Here is a 26,407-nt window from a genome sequence, read left to right as displayed (position 1 = left end):
TATATATATATATATATATATATATATATATATATATATATATATATATATATATATATATATATATATATATATATTATGAATAACAGAGGTCCCAGAATAGAGCCTTGAAACACTCCCTTTACAACATTTCCCCACTCTGACTAAACTCCATTTATACTAACTCTCTGATCCTGTGTATAGATTCAATATCTTCCACAAGGCTTTTCATATGTGTGCAAAATATACGTGACTTTGACCCCTTGAAGTATAAGTTCAATAGAATGTTAATATTAGTTGCCAACGTCTAGTCGGACCTCCATCTGTGTCCAGGATCCTCTCCTTTGGGTCTGATTCTATCTGTGGCTAGCTGTGATTTCAAAGCAATTACTCACTCTAATCTTTTGTCATTGCATTTAATTCGGCATTGAGATAGCTAATATATTTGCATCTATTACCTCTCCACCCCCACCCCCCCTCCACCCCTCTAGAGTGCTCATCATATGTCGGCTACACATTCAACATTTTTTTCGATCCTTTTTTGCAAATTGCACGTTGCATGCACCTGACTTGTGAGGACCTTGACATTTCAGATGTTCCAAACGACATCCCACACACACGTTGGAAATGAAAATGAGAACGTTTCGGTCCATTATGATTTGATAAGGGTCGACAACGGACCGAAACGTGGCCACTTTGTACGTTTGTGTTGTTAGTTGTTTCAGCAACGTTATTTGTGACTCTCTTGAGGGGAATAACGAGTGTTATTCGTTTCTCTCTACATGATGATTATCCCATCTCCCTTATTCGTAGTTCCTTGGCCAGGTCATTCCAAGTAGCAGCAATCATCTTCAAGGGCAGTGAAGCGATTATCACACTCAAATCCTGCACATTTCTCATCATGTTTCCTTGTAATCCTATGATTATTTTTTTTTTAAGCTGATGAAGAGACTCTTTTTAATTTGTCTTATCATTCCCCAGGACATGATTCAAGTACTTGGTATATGTCTTCTGCTTGAGAAGACATATACTATGTCTTGGCTTTCATCTTGACTATGTCTAGTGTTACCTCCTGATGGCGGGGGGTGGTGGGTGGGGCTGGGTGAGATGGGGGGGAGGTGAGGGAGGGAAGGGAAGGGAAGGGAAGGGAAGGGAAATAAAGTGAAAGGGAAGTGGCACAGAAAGAGGTAGGAAGCAGGCTTGGACACACACACACACACACACACACACACACACACACACACACACACACACACACACACACAGGATCCTCCAAGAGGACCTGAACAGGTTGCAGAGATGGTCAGAGAAATGGCTACTGGAATTCAACACGAGCAAATGTAAAGTTATGGAAATGGGACTAGGAGATAGGAGACCAAAGGGACAGTACACAAGGAAGGGGAACAGCCTACCTGTCACGACGCGTGAAAGAGACCTGGGGGTGGACGTAACACCTAATCTATCTCCTGAGGCACATATAAATAGGATAACGAGAGCAGCGAACTCTACACTGGCAAAAGTTAGAACATCATTCAGAAACCTAAGTAAGGAAGCATTTAGGGCGCTTTACACTGCCTACGTGAGGCCAGTCTTAGAGTATGCCGCCTCATCATGGAGTCCCCATCTGAAGAAGCATATAATGAAACTGGAAAAGGTTCAGAGGTTTGCAACGAGACTCGTCCCAGAGCTACGAGGGATGGGGTATGAGGAGCACCTGAGAGAACTGTGCCTTACGACACTAGAAAGAAGAAGGGAGAGGGGGGACATGATAGGAACGTATAAAATACTCAGAGGGATTGACAGAGTGGACATAGACGAAATGTTCACACGGAATAGTAACAGAACGAGGGGACATGGATGGAAACTTGAAACTCAGATGAGTCACAGAGATGTTAGGAAGTTTTCTTTTAGCGTGAGAGTAGTGGGAAAATGGAATGCACTTCAGGAACAGGTTGTGGAAGCAAATACTATTCATAATTTTAAAACCAGGTATGATAGGGAAATGGGACAGGAGTCATTGCTGTAAACAACCGATGCTCGAAAGGCGGGATCCAAGAGTCAATGCTCGATCCTGCAGACACAACTAGGTGAGTACAACTAGGTGAGTACACACACACACACACACACACACACACACACACACACACACACACACACACACACACACACACACACACACACACACACAATTGGACAGAATCATGCACTACGTCAAGACAAAGATGGATATAGACCTCCTCCACAGCAAGACAATCTATGATTGCTCAATGGCAACCAAAAATACTTACATAGTTTTTGTGTTTGTAATGAAACAGTGTTTTTTTTCTTTTTTAATTTTATTAACATATAAACAAGAGAGCATTGACATAAAAAATACACGAGACTATCCTTGTCTGTGAATATGTAGCAGAGAGAGAGAGAGAGGAAGAGGGAGAGAGAGAGAGAGAGAGAACAGACAGAGAGACAAACAGACAGTGATAGACAGAGCAAGCAAGTTAGAAACAACATGAAACACATGGACGCAACTTATCGGCACTGCCGGGTTGACAAAGTTGAAGCCTAACCTAACCTAACCTAACCTAACCTAACCTAACCTAACCTAACCTGACCTAACCTAACCTAACCTGACCTAACCTAACCTAACCTGAGCTTCACAAACTGGACCAACACGACGCTAACAGCTATAGTGAGAGTGGAGGCTCAGTCTGCCACGCTAAACTTAGCAATGTCAGCTGACGCCTATACACACACTCCTCTCACAGGGGCCCTAAAAACATACACATGGATGGTTATATATACAAATATACAAAGCGATTTTACGCTAAAACTCTCTCACCAAAAATTCATTACATTAAGTGTGATAAAAGTTCGAATTGACGCGCCTGGCGTTTTTGAACTTGCTTACAAACACAGGCACACACTCACGCACTCGGACACACACACACACACACACTCACGCACACAAACACCCACACGCACATGGAGAAAAATCAATTACAAAAAAGTTAAGACTGTGCCTAACCTACATAACACAGTGGCAAACCAGCATGTTATTATGTATTTTTACATATATATATATATATATATATATATATATATATATATATATATATATATATATATATATATATATATATATATAATATTTTTTTAGAGGCAGATACATAAATAATTACAGGCTCTGGGATCATCAATATATGTATTTTTATTACCTGATTGCCACTTAATTAGAAGCCTGTGATCAAGGGATAATTTCTTAGAATTCCGATTTTTTAAGTGATCATGAAAATATTGACTAAAGACACAAAAATTGAAATAAAGGCAATAAAATTCCCCCATTAAATATATAACAATAATTGCATCGTAATGATTATAATAATTTTCAATTCAAATTTTAAATATTTGACTCGAGAAATATGGTTATATTTTAAAAATAAATAATATAGAGTAGCAAGACTCTAGCTATTTGTGACAAATGGGATCATATGTATATATATATATATATATATATATATATATATATATATATATATATATATATATATATATATATATATATATATATATATATATATATATATATATAGGTCAGAGTGTTGCAAGTTTAACAATAAAGCGAGGAAGTGGTAAAAAAGTTTTGAACATTAGGAAGGAGGAAGAGAGAAAGAAAATACGTTTTAATGACAGACAGACACTGAAGAAGTCGTTAAAGAAGTCATCTCCTCACTGCGAGGTCCTTGAAGTTTATTGAGAAACTAAGACATTGATTCTCTCTTAAACACAAGAAACCCGGACTTAATGATGCGACTGGATATTATTACTTTATACTTTTATATTATTAGTATTATTTTAAGTATCATCATAATTGTTTGCATTATTTTGTATTAATATGATTTATATTATTATTACCTGCATTACTTTTTCCATCTTAAGTCGCAATGGAAAGTGTTGTGATGTTAACTACGGGAAGAACCTATGTAGGAGCGGAGTGTAGAGGCGGGCAGGCCTCAGTGTTCTGTTGGTATTCTGCAATAATACCCTTAATGAGAGAGAGAGAGAGAGAGAGAGAGAGAGAGAGAGAGAGAGAGAGAGTCGGCTCTCTCTCCCATCTGGCATCTATAAATAGCCTCCAGTATTTACCTATCATATTGAATTAATGGGACCAAATTCCTTTCCTCTCTTCTCTATTTACTGAAAATTCCTTCTCTCCGCCAATTCCTTCTCCTCGAGCCCCTGAATAAGTCTTCCCAGTACCAGTGACCCCAGCAAGAGTGACGCTGGAGGTGCGTTAGAGAGAGAAGTAGAGGTAAACTAAGGTAGCAAGGAAGATGGGCTCACCATAACCCGTGCTGCTTGGGACTTTTTGTTCCAGGTAGCAAATCTTTAACAACAACAACAGGTAGCAAGGTGGTATTCCCTGGGGTGTTCCCTGGGGTGTTCCCTGGGGTGTTCCCTGGGGTGTTCCCTGGGTGAAGAGCACTGTGGGTCCCAGCCTCACTGAACACCACTACCAGGGTTGATTACCCTCTGATGCTATAGTCGACGCCTGGGTCTGGGTCTCCATGGTGCCTTCAGAACCCGAATGTCATGTTTGTGATTGCAACTATCAAGAGAAAGCGCCAAACCATTTACGACTATATAGCACTTAGAAGGGTTCAAGATAAGGATCTGGGGTGGGACGGAGGGGACGGAATGGTCCCCAACCACCTGGAAGGTCGGGGATTGAACACTGACCTGCGCGATTATTTATCAATGGAGTAACCAGAGATAGAGAGGTGGAAGAATGGACGTTACTTCACTGTAAATTTGAATTCCCAAAGATTATAAAATGCTTACAATTCATGTCAAGGAAATATGAACTCAAAGTAAAACCCGCGAGTATCACTACTCCTTACTGCTACTCGAGCTGAGTGAAGGTGTATGTTAACTGTCTTTAAGAGTCACGGTCCAACACGCAAAGGGCCAATGTTTTAGCACTGAGTGTCAAATTAGTAAAGGTATAAATACAAGATAAATTACAGACAGATAAATAGAAATATAGATAAATAGACAAGCTAAGAAAATGATATAAATAGCGCACGTGGGAAAGATTTACATGGAAGATCTTTGTGTTTATTGAAATAAGTCCCTATTAATTTTCAGATCGAGAGAGAGAGAGAGAGAGACAGAGAGAGAGAGAGAGAGAGAGAGAGAGAGAGAGAGAGAGAGAGAGAGAGAGAGAGAGAGAGAGAGAGAGAGAGAGAGAGAGAGAGAGAGAGAGGTGTCACTCTTTGACCTTGCAACAAACTGTGTCCCCCTCACACACTAGGGGCCCCTGCCACAAAACTTGACCTCAACACACACAACCCTTAATGTGCATCTTGACACTGCACACTCTCCTGCAACGTCTTCCTCACATCTTTAACCCCATCTCTATTACCTGCAACAGTTCACGAAAAATATTCATATTCTTCGCAATATTAAACATTTTTATTTCTGACTTTTCAGTTTCTGTATAAAAATTAATTCTCGAAGACATCTTGAATTTCACAAAGTAACATAAGACTGTACTGTACAAAGCTCTAGACATACACAAGTGTCTTTGAAATGTGGCTCAAGACATGAGCTTCTTATCAAAGACACGAACCGTGTTATCAGGAAGACATCAGACATATTTCCAAGTGGCTATGCAAAACTCATCCAAAAGTTGACTGATTTTTATGTTACAAGTTTTGAGTTATGGACGAAACAACCGTCGGATATTTTGGTCCCCTTGTCTCCTTTCCGAGCAGCTGTCTAACACACGACACCCGAACACCCGTCTACTGTAGGCCCGAGTTGGTTTACGCTTGATGTCTCTGTCGATACATTGTGACTTCTCTGTCACTTGTCTGTCACTGATCCTCGAGGCGAAGGAGGGACCATCCACTTTAGACGGATCTGTTTTTAATTTCGTTTGTAACTGTCAACACTTACACCTGTCCTCGAGCAGTGACATCACAACAAAGATCCCGTCCTCTTACACATCTGCCTGCATAAGTGGCTCAGTCAGGGAGAACGTTCAACTGATATCTTAAAAAGGACACCAAAAAGTGCCACCTTTATTAACCACTGGCACCCCAATTAATTAATTAAGAGGAGGTGTGTTAATTAATTAAGAGCATTAACCACTGGCACCCCAAATTGACATCTCCAAAAAACTAGAACCTGACCATTTGATATTTCCTAAAATAAAAATTCTGACGCGCTGTTATCACTTGTTGGTTACCACAGTAGATAGGTAACTATTGTTACCCATCACACACGAATTGATATTGGTTCAGAACCATTAGGATAATGGTTCAGAAATCAGGTGAGTGGTTTGGTGATGATATCTTCAGCCAAGTTGTTGTGTCTCGTCGTCTGCACAGTTCCCAAGTACTGGAACCACGGCCAGAGCTACTTTTTAACCGGGACACCCCGCCAGGGACCCAGTTCGCTGGAACTTATCCATCAGAGCACAAAAAGTTCAAAATGTCTAAGCGGGGATCGATTCACTAGTAACACTAGTAATGTGTGTTCTTATCCACCAGAAGCTCTGATAGACGTCTCCCTAACTGGTCCGTCTAAGACATGTGTCACATCACCTGGTTCCGCTGGCAATTAGCCTTCTTGAGATAACTACCAGAGGTGAAGACTGGTCCTGAACCACCCCTCCCATGGGGTGACCCCCGCTCTGGTTCCCTGGTACCTCAATGGTACTCACTGATACCTCTGTGAGTTGGTACTCCGGCGGCAACAGCAGGTCCGGAGCCTCATGGGCAGGAGCTGGAAGAGGCACTTCCTGAAGGTGGCTCCGCAGGTGGAGTAGAAGACGAAGTTGATGCTGAAGTGCGTGTACTGGAGCTGCATGAAGAGCTGCTGGAGGTTCCACATGGTGACCTCGTCGCTGTCGTGGTCCTCGCCCCACAGGCTGCTGATGAAGGCGTGCACTCGGATCACGTGGCTGGGGGAGACAACACCACCCTCTCCTTTATAATATATATATATAACACACACACATACACACACACACACACACCACACACACACACACACACACACACACACACACACACACACACACACACACACACACACACACACATACATACACACACACACACACACACACACACACACACACACACATACACACACACACACACACACACACACATACATACACACACACACACACACACACACACACACACACACACACACACACACACACACACATATACACACACACTTTTAATGATATGGATGGTGAAATGCTAATTAAACTGTTCATTACTTTCGTGAGACCAAAACTAGAATATGCAGCAGTTGTATGGCGCCCAAATCTCAAGAAGCACATAAACTGGAAAAGGTACAACAGCATGCTTTAAAATGGCTTCCAGAACTGAGAAACCAGAGTTACGAGGATTGACTTTAAGCGTTAAACATGCCAAAACTATAAGATTGAACAAAATAGGTGATATGATCAGCACTTACAAAATACTAACAGGAATTGACCAAATTGACAAAGAGGAATTCCTGAAACCAGTAACTTCAAGAAAAAGAGGACACAGATTCGAGCTAAGTACACAAAGGTGCCGAAATCTATTATCGAAATCTATTATCGAAATCTATTATCGAAATCTATTATCAAGTTTTCTTTCGCAAACAGAGTGGTAAATGGTTGGAACAAGTTAAGTGAGAAGGTGGTGGTGGTGGAGGCCAAGACCGTCAGTAGTTTCAAAACGTTATAAAACAAAGAGTACTGGGAAGACGGGACACCACGAGCGTATCTCTCATCCTGTGACTGCTCTATATATATATATATATATATATATATATATATATATATATATATATATATATATATATATATATATGACTGCCAAGCGATGATCATAACAAGAAAAACAAAATGAAAATAAACATTAATGTTCAAACATTGCTATAACAATTAACAACATGCGCATTAGTCCTAAGTACCGGAAAACAATTGACAATAAGCTGCAGCAACATGCCCAAGAGCGCAGCTACGCGCAGCTACGCGCAGCTACGCGCAGCTACGCCCAGCTACGCGCAGCTACGCGCCTGACCCAAGCTTGTGAGAGCAACACTCAAGCTTCAAGCTGAGCGCCACAGCCAGATCCCACACTTAAAATGTCACCAAATTTATATCTGTTCAGCTTAGGTGGAAATTTGGCGGAAGTAATTGAGACAAATTAATTCCCGCCAGCCAGCGAAAATCAGCTTAAAAATTTCATGATAAGTTTTTATGGTGTCGGTGAGTAATTCCAGCGAGTCATTTACACTGAATTTTCCTATTCAGTGTCAGTGGGTAGTGATAGGTTGCTGAGTATGGTACTTTGGTGTGTGCTGGGGGAGAGGCAGAGTAATACTGGGGTCCAGGGTGAGAGGCAGTGTAATACTGGGGTCCTGGGATGAGAGGCAGTGTTATACTGGGGTCCTGGGGTGAGAGGCAGTGTAATACTGGGGTCCTGGGGTGAGAGGCAGTGTAATACTGGGGTCCTGGGGTGAGAAGCAGTGTTATACTGGGGTCCTGGGGTGAGAGGCAGTGCAATACTGGGGTCCTGGGGTGAGAGGCAGTGTAATACTGGGGTCCTGGGGTGAGAGGCAGTGTTATACTGGGGTCCTGGGTGAGAGGCAGTGTAATACTGGGGTCCTGGGGTGAGAGGCAGTGCAATACTGGGGTCCTGGGGTGAGAGGCAGTGTAATACTGGGGTCCTGGGGTGAGAGGCAGTGTAATACTGGGGTCCTGGGGTGAGAGGCAGTGCAATACTGGGGTCCTGGGGTGAGAGGCAGTGCAATACTGGGGTCCTGGGGTGAGAGGCAGTGTAATACTGGGGTCCTGGGGTGAGAGGCAGTGTAATATTGGGGTCCTGGGGTGAGAGGCAGTGTTATACTGGGGTCCTGGGTGAGAGGCAGTGTAATACTGGGGTCCTGGGGTGAGAGGCAGTGTAATACTGGGGTCCTGGGGTGAGAGGCAGTGCAATACTGGGGTCCTGGGGTGAGAGGCAGTGTAATACTGGGGTCCTGGGGTGAGAGGCAGTGTTATACTGGGGGTCCTGGGGTGAGAGGCAGTGTAATACTGGGGTCCTGGGGTGAGAGGCAGTGTAATACTGGGGTCCTGGGGTGAGAGGCAGTGCAATACTGGGGTCCTGGGGTGAGAGGCAGTGTAATACTGGGGTCCTGGGGTGAGAGGCAGTGTAATACTGGGGTCCTGGGTGAGAGGCAGTGTTATACTGGGGTCCTGGGGTGAGAGGCAATGTAATACTGGGGTCCTGGGGTGAGAGGCAATGTAATACTGGGGTCCTGGGGTGAGAGGCAGTGTAATACTGGGGTCCTGGGGTGAGAGGCAATGTAATACTGGGGTCCTGGGGTGAGAGGCAGTGTAATACTGGGGTCCTGGGGTGAGAGGCAGTGTAATACTGGGGTCCTGGGGTGAGAGGCAGTGTAATACTGGGGTCCTGGGGTGAGAGGCAGTGTAATACTGGGGTCCTGGGGGGAGAGTCAGTGAGGAGAGAGGAATTAATTACTGCGCCAGGAATCATGTAAGAATCATTTGACAGCAAACTCTCGCTCCGATCACCGGTTATAATCGACCTTAACATTAATATTACAATTTTAATATTAAGAATTTAAAAGCTATGAAAATTGTGAAATGTTTATCAGTGTATACCGGAAGCTTCAGACGTGTCACGGTGTGTCTGTCCCTCTCCTACAGCTTGATCTATGTGACGGGGGGACAGGCATGGGATAGACGGAATGGGTATCAGGTGGGAGAGGTGGAAGTGGTCATAGGGGACAAGAAAGAGTTAGGTTAAGGTGCAGCTCGGTCTCTCCAGTTGTCACAACGTCAAGAAATTGGTGTTTTACATTGCCAGAACGTTAACCCTATCCCGGGGTATCCCAGGGACAGAAGATGGGACAGTTAGGTTTATTAGCTAGCTGCTGGGGTTTATACTGCATCGTATTTTGACGTTGGGGGGTGTTTCTTTGTCAGAATGTGATATGCTATGCGAGGCACCACATAAATCACGACACGCAGCTAAGCTTGTAGAGCACGTGTAGCATATGCGGCATATGGCACAGCATGACACATGCAACATATGGGAAAGCATGACACATGCAACATATGGCACAGCATGACACATGCAACATATGGGACAGCATGACACATGCAACATATGGGACAGCATGACACATGCAACATATGGGACAGCATGACACATGCAACATATGGGAAAGCATGACACATGCAACATATGGCACAGCATGACACATGCAACATATGGCACAGCATGACACATGCAACATATGGCACAGCATTACACATGCAACATATGGCACAGCATGACACATGCAACATATGGCACAGCATGACACATGCAACATATGGCACAGCATGACACATGCAACATATGGCACAGCACGACACATGCAACATATGGCACAGCATGACACATGATTCGATGGAACTCGAAATATTCAAAACTTGGAGGATTCCTGACACATGAAACAACACGTGGGACAAGACGACACATGACAGCACAATATATGACACAGTACGCCACACATGATGACACACAACATCCATGACAAAGCACAATACATGACACAACATGACACGTGGCACAAGACGACACATACCACAAGACAACACATGACACAGGACGACACAGAACAACAAAACCAAAAAGGATAACAACGAACACACAGCCATTGGCAGAGCAGGAGAGTAAGACCATGAGAATGACATAGCAGACCAGACCAAGGACCAGCCTGGTCGAACGATCACACAGCCATTGGCAGAGCAGGAGAGTAAGACCATGAGAATGACATAGCAGACCAGACCAAGGACCAGCCTGGTCGAACGAACACACAGCCATTGGCAGAGCAGGAGAGTAAGACCAAGAGAATGACATAGCAGACCAGACCAAGGACCAGCCTGGTCTACTGTATAGCACAAGAGGAAAACGATGCCAACAAATAAAGAGGTAATTATGCTACACAACAGAGCAGGAAGCTACACAAAGAATGATAAGGAAATGTTCGAAACTTCCAGGAAGATTTTAAGTTACAGCCTTCAACTACTCGCTAGAAACGGTTCAACCTCCTGACATTTGGAAAGTCTGACACGTGGTACCATCTTACAAGAAAGAATGAAGTTAGGAACGACTGAACTACAGACTGTCGACGCTAACATTTGTACCCTCTAAGTTGTTCGAGACTAATCAAAAGAAGCCTCGTCGATTCTTGAGATGTTGAGATCTTGAGGTTATCTTGAGATGATTTCGGGGCTTTAGTGTCCCCGCGGCCCGGTCCTCGACCAGGCCTCCACCCCCAGGAAGCAGCCCGTGACTGCTGACTAACTCCCAGGTACCTATTTACTGCTAGGTAACAGGGGCATTCAGGGTGAAAGAAACTTTACCCATTTGTTTCTGCCTCGTGCGGGAATCGAACCCGCGCCACAGAATTACGAGTCCTGCGCGCTATCCACCAGGCTACCAGGCCCCCGATGATCTAGAACATAATACCACACATGACACACACATGACACACACGTGACACTACACATGCCACTACACATGACACTCACGACACACCTCACCTGGGGAGATTAAGTATGATGAAGACAGTGGAGATGAGAAGCAGCATCTTGGTGATGGAGTATTGGGTTCTGGTAGACAAGATGCTCCTTGGGTTCTTGCTCGGATACGACAGTACTGAGGGGAAAAACAGTGTTATACTACAGTTACTGAGGCTAAGTGCTATATAGTGCTATTATATACTATAGCACTGAGACACTATATAGTGTCTCAGTGCTATTATAGCAGTGAGACAGTGCTATAATAGAATACTAGGGAGGTAACATTATTCTGTGGCACTCGTTAGAGAGATACAGTTATACTAGGGGTTCTCTTGTCGATAACAGCAGAGAAATAAGTTGTAAATAACTCTACGGATAATCTAACCCACGTTTCATTTACATAGGATTTGTTGTTTTAGATTCAGCAACTCGGAACCAAAAGTTCCAAGTAGCACGGGCTATGGTGAGCCCGTAGTCATATTAGGATTTCTTTGATTTTGCAATAGGAGACAATCCTACTTTAGGGGGGGGCATGGGAGTCTTCTCACACCCCCCCTTCTCTCCTGTCACTAACTGCAACCATCTGGGCTCCAGCCTCGAACAGACAGACATTCTTACATAGTTTTGTCTCTCAATCTGTTTCTGTCTATTCCTTTGCCACTTTTCTGTCAGTTTTATCTCTCCCTTGATCACTTTTTCCTTTGTCCCTCTGTCTCGCCCTATGTCTAACTCCCCTGTCTCACTGTCACTCATTATCTCACTCTCTGTCTCATGCTGTCTCACCCTCTGTCTCACTTTCAGCCTCAACCTGTCTTACTCTGTCTGACCCTCACCTCAATAACAATTATATTTTCACTGGACGGTACAAAGCCTCACCCGTCCCTCCTGTCACAATACCTGTCTCAGATTAACACCCACACCATCAACAAGGCGCCTGGCGGGCTTAATTCCAATAGACAGGAGGACCCAATCCTGCCGCTTTTAGACAGGTGACCAGAAACTACCCGAGAATACAGCAAATATATTGACGTTGTTGATGACTGACAGGTGAGTGATGACTGACAGGTGAGTGATGATTGACAGGTGAGTGATGATTGACAGGTGAGAAAGTGTCATTCAGTGTTAATGAATGGAGAATTCTCTCGCAATATTTTGGAAGACTCGCATTGGCATTTCCGGTATGGCCCTGTAGCTCCGAGTGGCTCCCTCTGTGGCCCACCTGTGGCCCACCTGAGGCCCGCCGTGGCCCCACCTGTGGCCCACCTGAGGCCCACCGTGGCCCCACCTGTGGCCCACCTGAGGCCCGCCGTGGCCCCACCTGTGGCCCACCTGAGGCCCGCCGTGGCCCCACCTGTGGCCCGCTGGCCCTGTGCCACCCAGCCAATATGTAGGCCCACTACATGGCCCTCTCCTCTACCCTACGCTCCAGATGTTATCCTTTGGTGCTTCTGATAAATCTGCTAAATAAAATTATCTCGAAAGGCTAGACTTTATTGAAGAATTTGTGACTCCAGTTAGAAACCTTTACATCTTTTCTTGACCATGGTATTTTTTAATAGTTATGAGCTTCGAAGCGTTACGAGTTTTTTTTTTAACAAAAATAACCTTAGGTTCTGAAGTTTCAAAACTCGTAAACGGATTTCGAAAGGAAAAAAAAGCCGCCATAATTAAGGAAAGATGTACATGTTTCGTAAATGCTAACCTATTACGGGGCAACTGTACTATCTTAGATGTGTTACTGACCTATCAGAGAGCAGGTGTGCCATCTGAGATGTGCTACCGACCTATCAGAGAACAGGTGTGCCATCTGAGATGTGCTACTGACCTATCAGAGAGCAGGTGTGCCATCTGAGATGTGCTACTGACCTATTAGCCAGAAAGGAACGCCTCAGGATCGCCTGGCAGCATGGTGAAGCGGCTCCAAAATGGCTCCAAAGTTTTTTATGTCTCCGCCAAGAAGTTAAAATAGGAACCTTTCACTCTGATGAAGCTGCCAACGGTTTAGAGGACATAGAAAACAAGCTTTTAAAAGCTGACCCAATGAGTGTCTGGGAATATGGACCTTACTGCTGAGAACAGCAGGCTGGCTGGCTGGACGTGGTATGGCACCCTCTTGAGCCTTGGCCCTGGCTGATTGTCAATGGTTTTTGTGCAATGGGAAGAAAATTGGTCTATTTGGCAATTTGGCAGTTTCCGGAGAGGTCAGCCGTGAGGGTTGAGATTATTCCTCATGATTTATGTTTATTGGGGTCAAAGGTCATCCATGTGTTCTGTTTATTGGGGTCAGAGGTCATCCATGTGTACTGTTTATTGGGGTCAGAGGGCATCCATGTGTACTGTTTATTGGGGTCAAAGGGCATCCATGTGTACTGTTTATTGGGGTCAGAGGTCATCCATGTGTACTGTTTATTGGGGTCAAAGGTCATCCATGTGTACTGTTTATTGGGGTCAGAGGGCATCCATGTGTACTGTTTACTGGGGTCAGAGGGCATCCATGTGTACTGTTTACTGGGGTCAGAGGGCATCCATGTGTACTATTTATTGGGGTCAGAGGTCATTCATGTGTATTGTTTACTGGGGTCAGAGGTCATCCATGTGTACTGTTTATTGGGGTCAGAGGGCATCCATGTGTACTGTTTATTGGGGTCAGAGGTCATCCATGTGTACTGTTTACTGGGGTCAGAGGTCATCCATATGTACTGTTTGCTAGGGTCAGAGGTCATCCATGTGTACTGTTTACTGGGGTCAGAAGTCACCCATTTGTACTGTTTATTGGGGTCAGGGGGCATCCATGTGTACTGTTTATTGGGGTCAGAGGTCATCTATGTGTCCTGTTTACTGGGGTCAAAGGTCATCCATATGTACTGTTTACTAGGGTCAGAAGTCATCCATGTGTACTGTTTACTGGGGTCAGAAGTCATCCATTTGTACTGTTTATTGGGGTCAGGGGGCATCCATGTGTACTGTTTACTGGGGTCAGAGGGCATCCATATGTACTGTTTGCTAGGGTCAGAGGTCATCCGTGTGTACTGTTTACTGGGGTCAGAGGGCATCCATATGTATTGTTTGCTAGGGTCAGAGGTCATCCATGTGTACTGTTTACTGGGGTCAAAGGTCATCCATATGTACTGTTTACTAGGGTCAGAGGTCATACATGTGTACTGTTTACTGGGGTCAGAAGTCATCCATTTGTACTGTTTATTGGGGTCAGAGGTCATCTATGTGTCCTGTTTACTGGGGTCAGAGGGCATCCATATGTACTGTTTACTGGGGTCAGAGGGCATCCATATGTACTGTTTACTGGGGTCAGTCATCCATGTGTACTGTTTACTGTGGTCAGTACTCACCTAATTGTACTCACCTAATTGGGCTTGCGGGGGTTGAGCTCTGGCTCTTTGGTCCCGCCTCTCAACCGTCAATCAACTGGTGTACAGATTCCTGAGCCTACTGGGCTCTATCATACCTACATTTGAAACTGTGAATGGAGTCAGCCTCCACCACATCACTTCCTACTGTACTGTCAGTCATCCATGTGTACTGTTTACTGGGGTCAGAGGTCATCCATGTGTACTGTTTACTGGGGTGAGAGGTCATCCATGTGTCCTGTTTACTGGGGTCAGAGGTCATGTATGTGTCCTGTTTACTGGGGTCAGAGGTCATCCATGTGTACTGTTTATTGGGGTCAGAGGTCATCCATGTGTACTGTTTACTGGGGTCAGAGGTCATCCATATGTACTGTTTGCTAGGGTCAGAGGTCATCCATGTGTACTGTTTACTGGGGTCAGAAGTCATCCATTTGTACTGTTTATTGGGGTCAGGGGGCATCCATGTGTACTGTTTATTAGGGTCAGAGGTCATCTATGTGTCCTGTTTACTGGGGTCAAAGGTCATCCATATGTACTGTTTACTAGGGTCAGAGGTCATCCATGTGTACTGTTTACTGGGGTCAGAAGTCATCCATTTGTACTGTTTATTGGCGTCAGGGGGCATCCATGTGTACTGTTTATTGGGGTCAGAGGTCATCCATGTGTACTGTTTACTGGGGTCAGAGGGCATCCATATGTACTGTTTGCTAGGGTCAGAGGTCATCCGTGTGTACTGTTTACTGGGGTCAGAGGGCATCCATATGTATTGTTTGCTAGGGTCAGAGGTCATCCATGTGTACTGTTTACTGGGGTCAAAGGTCATCCATATGTACTGTTTACTAGGGTCAGAGGTCATCCATGTGTACTGTTTACTGGGTCAGAAGTCATCCATTTGTACTGTTTATTGGGGTCAGAGGTCATCTATGTGTCCTGTTTACTGGGGTCAGAGGGCATCCATATGTACTGTTTACTGGGGTCAGAGGGCATCCATATGTACTGTTTACTGGGGTCAGTCATCCATGTGTACTGTTTACTGTGGTCAGTCATCCATGTGTACTGTTTACTGGGGTCAGAGGTCATCCATGTGTACTGTTTACTGGGGTGAGAGGTCATCCATGTGTCCTGTTTACTGGGGTCAGAGGTCATCTATGTGTCCTGTTTACTGGGGTCAGAGGTCATCCATGTGTACTGTTTATTGGGGTCAGAATTCATCCATGTGTACTGTTTATTGGGGTCAGAGGTCATCCATGTGTACTGTTTACTGGGGTCAGAGGTCATCCATGTGTCCTGTTTACTGGGGTCAGAGGTCATCCATGCGTACTGTTTACTGGGGTCAGTCATCCATGTGTCCTGTTTACTGGGGTCAGAGGTCATCCCTGTGTCCTGTTTACTGGGGTCAGAGGTCATCCCTGTGTCCTGTTTACTGGGGTCAGAGGTCATCCATGTGTACTGTTTATTGGGGTCAGAGGTCATCCATGTGTACTGTTTATTGAGGTCAGAAGTCATCCCTGTGTGCTGTTTATTGAAGTCAGAGATCATCTATGTGTCCTGTTTACTGGGGTCAGAGGGCATCCATGTGTACTGTTTACTGGGGTCAGGGGTCATCCATGTGTACTGTTTACTGGGGTCAGTCATCCATGTGTCCTGTTTACTGGGGTCAGAGGTCATCCATGTGTCCTGTTTACTGGGGTCAGAGGTCATCCATGTGTACTGTTTATTGAGATCAGAAGTCATCCATGTGTACTGTTTATTGGGGTCAGAGGTCATCCATGTGTGCTGTTTATTGGGGTCAGAGGCCATCCATGTGAACTGTTTACTGGGGTCAGAGGTCATCCATGTGTACTGTTTATTGAGGTCAGAAGTCATCCCTGTGTGCTGTTTATTGGTGTCAGAGATCATCTATGTGTCCTGTTTACTGGGGTCAGGGGGCATCCATGTGTACTGTTTACTGAGGTCAGGGGTCATCCATGTGTACTGTTTACTGGGGTCAGAGGTCATCCATGTGTACTGTTTACTGGGGTCAGAGGTCATCCATGTGTACTGTTTACTGGGGTCAGAGGTCATCCATGTGTCCTGTTTACTGGGGTCAGAGGTCATCCATGTGTACTTCCTACTGGTACCTTGAGACAAATTCTGAAACAAGTTGATGAGAGAGGCGCTCGTGACTCTTCAAGACTCATTAATAAACCCAAACTAAACCGTAAAGATAAACAGGTTTCGTATGTAGTCACATAACACCTACCCAGCTCTAATATGTGGGTCTGAGACGGGTATCACACTGGCTAATGTCTTAGATGTGTGTTGTAAGAATGGTGGCTTGACGTTCCTGCCCCTGGTGAACCTGTACACCTAGCAGTAAATAGGTGCCTGGGAGTTATTCGACAATGGAGACCTGATACCAGATGTTTAGAACAGACTGTTGACCTCCAGACGACGCAAGTTGGGAAGTGTTCCCCCAGAGGGGCTGAACACTGTTCATGTTCAGTACACTGAACACTGTTCATGTTCAGTAACACTGAACACTGCCTTGTTCAGTGTACTGGAGCACCACCTTGATGGTGGTGGTGGTCAGGTGCAGGCTGTGGTGGGGATAGTGCTCCTATGGTAATGGTGGTGAAGGTGATAGTGAGGATGGGTATTCATCATCATGATGATGATGATGAATCATCATCATCGTATTGTGATGATGATGATGATGATTATGATGGTGGTCATGGAGGTGATTGTGGTGACAGTGATGGTGGTGACAATGATGGTGATGGTGGTGGGGATGATGGTGTGATGGTGACGCTAATGACGATTCTCATCTACCGATCAAAATGGATGTTTTTTGTCCCTTTAACTATGAAATGAAAACATGGAGCGTTTTTCTCGGCTGAATTCCCCCCCAAAAATACAATTTATGTGAGGAATTCGAGGGAAAAGTAATTATTTTTCAACCATTTTGAAAAATGTCATTTTGGTGAGTCCAGAGGGCGCTATATAGAACCTGTTGTGAGTCTTAGTCCTTGAGCCTGGCAGTGCAATCTTGCTGTGTTGCGTGCTTGCTGTGTTGCAGACTGCTGGCAGCATCAACATGAAAGACTCATTTGTCTCCCGTCCTGTGCTGGTGCCGCGAGCTGCTCGGATCTGGCCTGGGGTGTGTGTAGGTGTGTGTGGGTGTGTGTGTGGGTGTGTGTGGGTGTGTGTGTGTGGGTGTGGGGGTGGGTGTGTGGGTGTGGGGGTGTGGGGTGTGGGTGTGTGTGTGTGTGTGTGTGCGTGTGTGTGTGTGTGTGTGTGTGTGTGTGTGTGTGTGTGTGTGTGTGTGTGTGTGTGTGTGTGTGTGTGTGTGTGGGTGTGTCGGTGGGTGTGTGTGCGTGTGTGTTATGGGTGTCGGTGCGTGTTGTCTATGTGGGTGTATGTGTAGGTGGATGGGAGTTGGACTCACTAATTTGCACTTATCTGTTTGTACCTGCAGGATCGAGCCTAGCTCTTGGACCCCGCTTTTCTAGCCTCCGGACGTCTAATACAATGACCCCTAACCTATTTCCCTATCATACCTTCTATTAAAGTTATGAATGAATTTTGCCTCTACAATCTGCTCCTTTAGTTTACTCAATTTTCCCATTATTCTTACGCTGAAAAAAAAATTGAACGTTTATATATGACACATTTGAGTCTTAAGCTTCCACCTATAAGCTCTTGTTCCATTGATGTTCATTGTGAACATTTCATTTTTTCCCACTCTGTCAATCCCCTTAAGTATTTTATACGTCTGTATCATGTCACATCTCTCTGTCCTCTTTTCTAGCGTCATCAGGTATAGTTCCTTCAGTCTCTCTTCATGCCTCACCCCTACCATTTCTGGGACGAGTTTTTGAGCAAACGTCTGCAGCTTTGCGATCTTATTTATGTGTTTTTTTTTAAGATGGGGACTTCACGATGGGGCGGCATACATTAAAACTGCCCTCACTCTCTTGCAGTAATCTAAAAGCCTCCTTATTTAAGTTCCTGAATATATTTTGACTTTGTGTGCGTGTGTATGGACCTTTTCTAGTTTCTCTGTGTCTTTTTCCAGTTGAGGATTCCATGCTGGTGCTGCATATTCAAGTGTGGGTCTCACCATGGTTGTATATAGAGCCCGGAAGCTCTATATACAGCGAAGGTATGTTCTCTATATATTATTCTTTATCCAAGTTTCAGAAGGATACACGGATGTTGACCAATATGCCATATGCTGCTGTTGTTATGCTGCTAATGTGGGCGTCTGGGGTCACGTATGCTGTTATGTCCACTCCTTGGGGGCTTTCTCCTTTTCTGACTGAAGAATCTGTCTTCCCTTCATCCTATACTGCTGCACAGGTCTTCGCCCTCCTCTTCTAATTCTCATAAATCTGCATTTGGCTGAGTTCAGTTCTAGCAGCAATATTTCAAGCCACTTCTGCAATGTTCAAATTTTGTTGCAAAGGCATCACAATCTATCGTGTGTGTGTGTGTGTACTCACCTAGTTGTACTCACCTAGTTGTGTCTGCAGGATCGAGCATTGACTCTTGGATCCCGCCTTTCGAGCATCGGTTGTTTACAGCAATGACTCCTGTCCCATTTCCCTATCATACCTGGTTTTAAAATTATGAATAGTATTTGCTTCCACAACCTGTTCCTGAAGTGCATTCCATTTCCCCACTACTCTCACGCTAAAAGAAAACTTCCTAACATCTCTGTGACTCATCTGAGTTTCAAGCTTCCATCCATGTCCCCTCGTTCTGTCACTATTCCGTGTGAACATTTCGTCTATGTCCACTCTGTCAATCCCTCTGAGTATTTTATACGTTCCTATCATGTCCCCCCTCTCCCTTCTTCTTTCTAGTGTCGTAAGGCACAGTTCCCTCAGGCGCTCCTCATACCCCATCCCTCGTAGCTCTGGGACGAGTCTCGTTGCAAACCTCTGAACCTTTTCCAGTTTCATTATATGCTTCTTCAGATGGGGACTCCATGATGAGGCGGCATACTCTAAGACTGGCGTGTGTGTGTGTGTGTGTGTGTGTGTGTGTGTGTGTGTGTGTGTGTGCATGTGTTGAAGCGCGGTTGAGTGAATTTGTGTGTTTTTAACACGTATGTTTTTGGTTTGCGAGAATGTGTCAATTTTGTGTGTGACGGGGGAGGGTGGTGTGTAAAGGACGGGGGGGGGGGGGGGGGGGGTGAGAGCATGACCCGACCCGAGCAACCTCTCAGTTCCACAAAAGACAAAGTGTTGGGAGTAGACCTCACCAGAGGACCACAGAGACCGAGCACCGTCGCCACCACGACCCGAGCTGACCAGTGTGTGAACACTCTCGCACTAGACCACAGACAAAATAAGGTAGACATGGTAACGACATACAAGATTAGATCGGGAATTGATCAGGTAACTAGGGACGCAACAATGTTCAGAGTGATGAACGGTAGAACAAGGAGGGGACATAACTGGCCACTTGAAACAGGTGATTCACAGAGATATTAGAAAAAAGTTCTTTAGTTTAAGAATCGCAGATGAGTGGAACAGCCTCGATAAGGAATTTGCCATTCCCATTTGACCAACAATTTATGGTAACAACAAGTGATAAGAACCATTGGATTGAACTACTGTTAGTACCAAAGGCGGGGCTTAAGAGCAGAGGCTCGACCCTGTAAGCACATCTCGGTGAGCACACACAGGTCACGACAAGCAACACACAAGGTCCAGAAATGTATTCACCTCCGTAATAAACAAACAAACTTTATGTCCGCGTCCGGCGCTGATATTGGTGCGTCATTGACTGACAACTAAGCTGGAGAGAAAAAGGGAAAGATAAAGCTCAAACAGGGAAAATCAAATCCAGTGTAATGCTTCTGTGGCTGACAAACAAAGGGAATTGATATCAAGAAGTGTCCACATCAGAGTGCACAACCAACCTTTTGGATTGCAAAATTAGTTTAAAACGACACTTACCGTCGGCCTGGGCGCGGAGGCCTCGTAAAACTGGCCGACGTAATATGAGTTTAATGGGAATTAGCGAACATTCGCGCTACAGTTTGTGTATTTTTTAAGTGTTGTACTTGGGTACTGCTCCCCCTCCCCCTGCATACACCCCCACCCTAACCCTTACCCCAACCCCAACCCCACCTCAACCCCAACCCCCACAACCCCCCAACCACCTCATCCCCCTAAACCCCCAATCCCCATCCCACCCCTCACCCCAACCCCCACCCCACCTCAACCCCAACCCCCACCCCACCTCAACCCCAACCCCCTCAACCCCCCACCCTAACCCTTACCCCCCCCCCTCAACCCCCTCAACCCCCCCCCCCCAACCCCCACGCCAAGAGTGCTTTACATCAAAGTGTAAGGTCAACCTCACTTGCCCCTGCACCGCCAGAGGTAAGCTCTTTGATGCTGCCTCCTCTCTACCCCAGACAACCCCATACAGCTCCCCAGTGTTCTTACCCATCTCTATACCCACAAACACCACGTAGAGAGAACAACCCCCCATAGAAACCCCACCAACCCATAGAGATCTCCAATGTTCTTATCTCTTTCTCTATCTAAAAAAAAACTCTATAGAGAACCACAACAACCCAATAGAGAATCCTTAACAACACTATAGAGAGCCCAACAGCCCCATAGAGCCCCAACAATCAAGTAGAGAGCCCAACAGCCTCATAGAACTCCAACAATCAAGTAGAGAGCCCAACAGCCCCATAGAGCCCCAACAATCAAGTAGAGAGGCCAGCAGCCCCATAGAGCCCCAACAATCAAGTAGAGAGCCCAACAGCCCCATAGAGCCCCAACAATCAAGTAGAGAGCCCAACAGCCCCATAGAGCCCCAGTAATCTAGTAGAGAGCCCAACAGCCCCATAGAGCCCCAATAATCAAGTAGAGAGCCCAACAGCCCCATAGAGCCCCAACAATCAAGTAGAGAGCCCAACAGCCCCATAGAGCCCCAACAATCAAGTAGAGAGCCCAACAGCCCCATAGAGCCCCAACAATCAAGTAGAGAGCCCAACAGCCCCATAGAGCCCCAACAATCAAGTAGAGAGCCCAACAGCCCCATAGAGCCCCAACAATCAAGTAGAGAGCCCAACAGCCCCATAGAGCCCCAACAATCACATAGAGGACCCCAACATCGCCATAGAGAGCCCCCAACAACCCAACTGAGAGTGCCAAACAACTCTATATAGAGCTCCAAATATTCTTACCAAAAGTAAAGCAAAGTAATAACAATTTCATGTGTTGTAAACCAGCAACAATAAAACACATAACAAATAAAATGAGTTATATTAATCTGTGTATTTGCTTTTATTAGCTCTTTATTGAATAAAAATAATAATTGCACTTATGTCACTTACAAATGTACTTCTAATTAAGGACACAGTCACGGAATTGAAAGTATTGAATAACTTTTAATAGTAACTAAAAAATGTTAAAGAAATCAATACTTTTATGACGTAAAGAATAGGGATAAAAATGTTCTTAGACACAGGCAAGGGCAGATAAATGGGGAGAGGAGAGGAAGCGAATTGGGAGGAAGGAAAAGGCAAGAGAAGGAAGCAAGAGGAAACAGGAAGAGGCATCAAGAGGCATCTTATCCTCGCCAGCAATAGGTCGGATTCTTGTATGTTACTGTAACCAACGTTACAAATGTAGCCTATTAAGAAGAGTAACGGTTTTACATAATATTAACGTTTTCTATGCATCGGACTCAGTAGGTTAAGTGGGATAGTTCGCGTTCGTACGTTTATGATTACGCCTCAAAAAAGGTTCGATTCTTTACGGAGTGTCAAATTTGCACCTTTGCACGGCACGGGCTGCTAGGCGCACCCGTGCAAAGGTTGCAACACTTGGAATAATAGGTAGTTAATATGTCCCCATGATGCAAGAAAGTTGTGATCAACACAGCCTCTTCACAACCATATTGTGCCCGAGTTCAATCCCCCGTGCAGGAGGGAGATGGTTGGGCATGTTTCCTTACACCTCATGCCTCTGGGGTAACGAGTATGGACTTGGGAGTTAGGCAGCTGTTGTGGGTGGCATCCTGGGCGAGGTCAGTCTTTGCCCTAGGAGTGGGGAGAAGGGGGGGTCTCGACAGGGCACAAACGCTTCCATACCAACACAATGTGTGCATCATACACGGGAAGGTCATGAGTCACACATCATACATTATACACTAAGACTGGCACTAAGACTGGCACTAAGGCTGGCATTATGACTGGCACTAAGACTGGCACTAAGGCTGGCACTAAGACTGCCACTAAGACTGACACTAAGACTGCCACTAAGACTGGCACTAAGACTGGCACTAGGACTGGCACTAAGACTGCCACTAAGGCTGGCACTAAGACTGCCACTAAGACTGTCACTAAGACTGTCACTAAGCCTGGCACTAAGGCTGGCACTAAGGCTGGCACTAAGACTGTCACTAAGCCTGGCACTAAGCCTGGCACTAAGGCTGGCACTAAGGCTGGCACTAAGACTGCCACTAAGACTGCCACTAAGACTGCCACTAAGACTGCCACTAAGACTGGCACTAAGACTGCCACTAAGACTGCCACTAAGACTGGCACTAAGACTGGCACTAAGACTGCCACTAAGACTCTAAGACTGACACTAAGACTGGCACTAAGACTGGCACTAAGACTGGCACTAAGACTGGCACTAAGACTGTCACTAAGCCTGGCACTAAGGCTGGCACTAAGACTGGCACTAAGGCTGGCTCTAAGACTGGCACTAAGACTGGCACTAAGACTGGCACTAAGACTGTCACTAAGACTGCCACTAAGACTGGCACTAAGACTGGCGCCAAGACTGGCACTAAGGCTGGCACTAAGACTGCCACTAAGACTGTCACTAAGACTGTCACTAAGCCTGGCACTAAGGCTGGCACTAAGACTGGCACTAAGACTGGCACTAAGGCTGGCACTAAGACTGTCACTAAGCCTGGCACTAAGGCTGGCACTAAGACTGGCACTAAGACTGGCACTAAGACTGGCACTAAGACTGGCACTAAGACTGGCACTAAGACTGGCACTAAGACTGGCACTAAGACTGGCACTAAGACTGGCACTAAGACTGGCACTAAGACTGCCACTAAGACTGCCACTAAGACTGGCGCCAAGACTGCCACTAAGACTGGCACTAAGGCTGGCGCCAAGACTGCCACTAAGACTGGCACTATGACTGGCACTAAGACTGGCACTAAGACTGACACTAAGACTGGCACTAAGACTGACACTAAGACTGGCACTAAGACTGGCACAAAGACTGGCACAAAGACTGGCACTAAGGCTGGCGCTGAAGGAAGCAGGGGAAAGTGCACAGTGAAAGTGATGGTGGCTGAGGTAGAATATGAGAGGAATTTGTAATATTAACAACTGGGAACCGCCAAGTGGAAATTATTATCACCCTTTCCTGCCATCTCCCTCTATTTATATTTCATATTTACCTTTATCTCTCTTTCTTCTTATTCCTTATCTTCCCTTTCCTATGCTGTCCCTCAGTCCACCCTTCCCCCATTCGTATTCCAGCCTAAAAATAAGCTGAACGAGGAATTCAATATACATTGTTAGCAATAAGAGTGTTAAGGTCAAGTATGTTATAGATATCGCAGAGACAAAACTGTCTGAGAAGATTACTGACGCATGGTTTCTCAAAGCCTACCAAATCATCACAAAAGAGCGAAAACACAGGAATGGAAGGGAAAGCTTCAAGCAGTCATAGTAAAAGATACAAATACAAATGATAGACGTGCGTGGAGGCAAGGTGTCAGTAATAGTGATACAGAACTTACAAGTGACAAAACCTCCTCCCATACAGGATTACAAAGATATCAACAGAGCTGCAATAAAGATTATATACAGTGCAACAACAACTGTGTATCAAATGTCAGCAAAACTTATATACATGAGAGATTTATATCACGGGGACAGGACTGAGAGGCAAGAGACATATGTGGAGCCTCAGAGACGAGAATAACAAGATAGAGATCACAACCCGTAACGCAATATGTTTAAATGAAAGTCTGCGAGAACAGAAGAGGGCTTAATTTCATCACTAGAGGGAATGCAATACAAATGTCATTTTATGCTTTATAAACGTTTCTCGAGAAAATTATAAAGCGAAAAATAGCTAGAACGAAGCACAGAGACAGCAGGACAGAGGACAACTGAAACAACAGCCATAGCGAATGAAACCAACATGTGGAATCATGAGAGTAAGAGAGAGAGACAGTACAATAATTATATCATATACGGGGCTAAACACCAACCAAAACTACTACACTGCCACATCGGCCGGAACACGAAGGGAACCAACCAGGTGATCAGACCTGGACGCCGAGAAGACGGACTAAACGAATAATGACAAATAAGAGATTTACTAAACAAAAACTTCCACAACGGGTTCAGAGGCAGGCCAGAGCGCCCCCCAGCGGACCACAACGGGTTCAGAGGCAGGCCAGAGCGCCCCCCAGCGGACCACAACGGGTTCAGAGGCAGGCCAGAGCGCCCCCCAGCGGACCACAACGGGTTCAGAGGCAGGCCAGAACGCCCCCCAGCGGACCACAACGGGTTCAGAGGCAGGCCAGAGCGCCCCCCAGCGGACCACAACGGGTTCAGAGGCAGGCCAGAGCGCCCCCCAGCGGACCACAACGGGTTCAGAGGCAGGCCAGAACGCCCCCCAGCGGACCACAACGGGTTCAGAGGCAGGCCAGAGCGCCCCCCGGCGGACCACAACACAGAACCAATGAGTGAGCGACTAACCAACATGTCAGTTACACCAGCCAGCGTCACCAGCCTTAAAACATCTTAATGTATCGAAAAAAATAACCCATAAGACCAAATAAATTCTTCTGGTGGTTCCTGAAGGATCCAGCTGAAGCTTTGAGCCAAACCATCTCTCAATGGAATATAATGCTTCATTGTAGTGGAGGGGAGAACTACCAAACAGTTAAAACCTTGCTACTGCTACAACTGTATATACATCATTTTCTAATCATCTTATTTTGCCTGAACCAAGATGAAATAGACGATCTCCCCGCAGCCTCTAAGGTTTTCTCAAGCTCCGTCCATTTCTCATTGCCAAAGACACAGAGACAGAATGATAAAGAGACAGACATAGATACATAGACCGACAGAGCTAAGGCCTGCAGAGAAACAGTCGATCAGGGCAAAGCTAAATAGGAAGGACCAGGACAAAGATAGACAGGAAGGACCAGGACAAAGATAGACAGGAAGGACCAGGACAAAGATAGACAGGAAGGACCAGCACAAAGATAGACAGGAAGGACCAGGACAAAGATAGACAGGAAGGACCAGGACAAAGATAGACAGGAAGGACCAGCACAAAGATAGACAGGAAGGACCAGCACAAAGATAGACAGGAAGGACCAGCACAAAGATAGACAGGAAGGACCAGCACAAAGATAGACAGGAAGGACCAGCACAAAGATAGATAGGAAGGAC

The 26,407-nt window shown here is 45.5% G+C and overlaps 1 protein-coding gene across 1 annotated transcript in view; it reads right to left on the bottom strand.

The window, feature by feature from the left end:
- Window positions 1-5,319: 5,319 nt before the first annotated feature.
- The window catches only part of LOC138363324 (thyrotropin-releasing hormone receptor-like), a gene marked incomplete in the record, with an annotated part of 81,658 nt that continues 60,570 nt past the window's right edge, over window positions 5,320-26,407 (bottom strand). Inside the window, 2 exon segments of the mRNA XM_069322345.1 lie at window positions 5,320-6,943; window positions 11,609-11,723. Coding sequence (XP_069178446.1) covers window positions 6,700-6,943; window positions 11,609-11,723 — 359 coding nt within the window.

This window comes from Procambarus clarkii, chromosome 10 (genome assembly GCF_040958095.1).
Source record: "Procambarus clarkii isolate CNS0578487 chromosome 10, FALCON_Pclarkii_2.0, whole genome shotgun sequence".
Classification (NCBI taxonomy): domain Eukaryota; kingdom Metazoa; phylum Arthropoda; class Malacostraca; order Decapoda; family Cambaridae; genus Procambarus; species Procambarus clarkii.
This window is presented reverse-complemented; position numbering and strand designations above follow the sequence as displayed.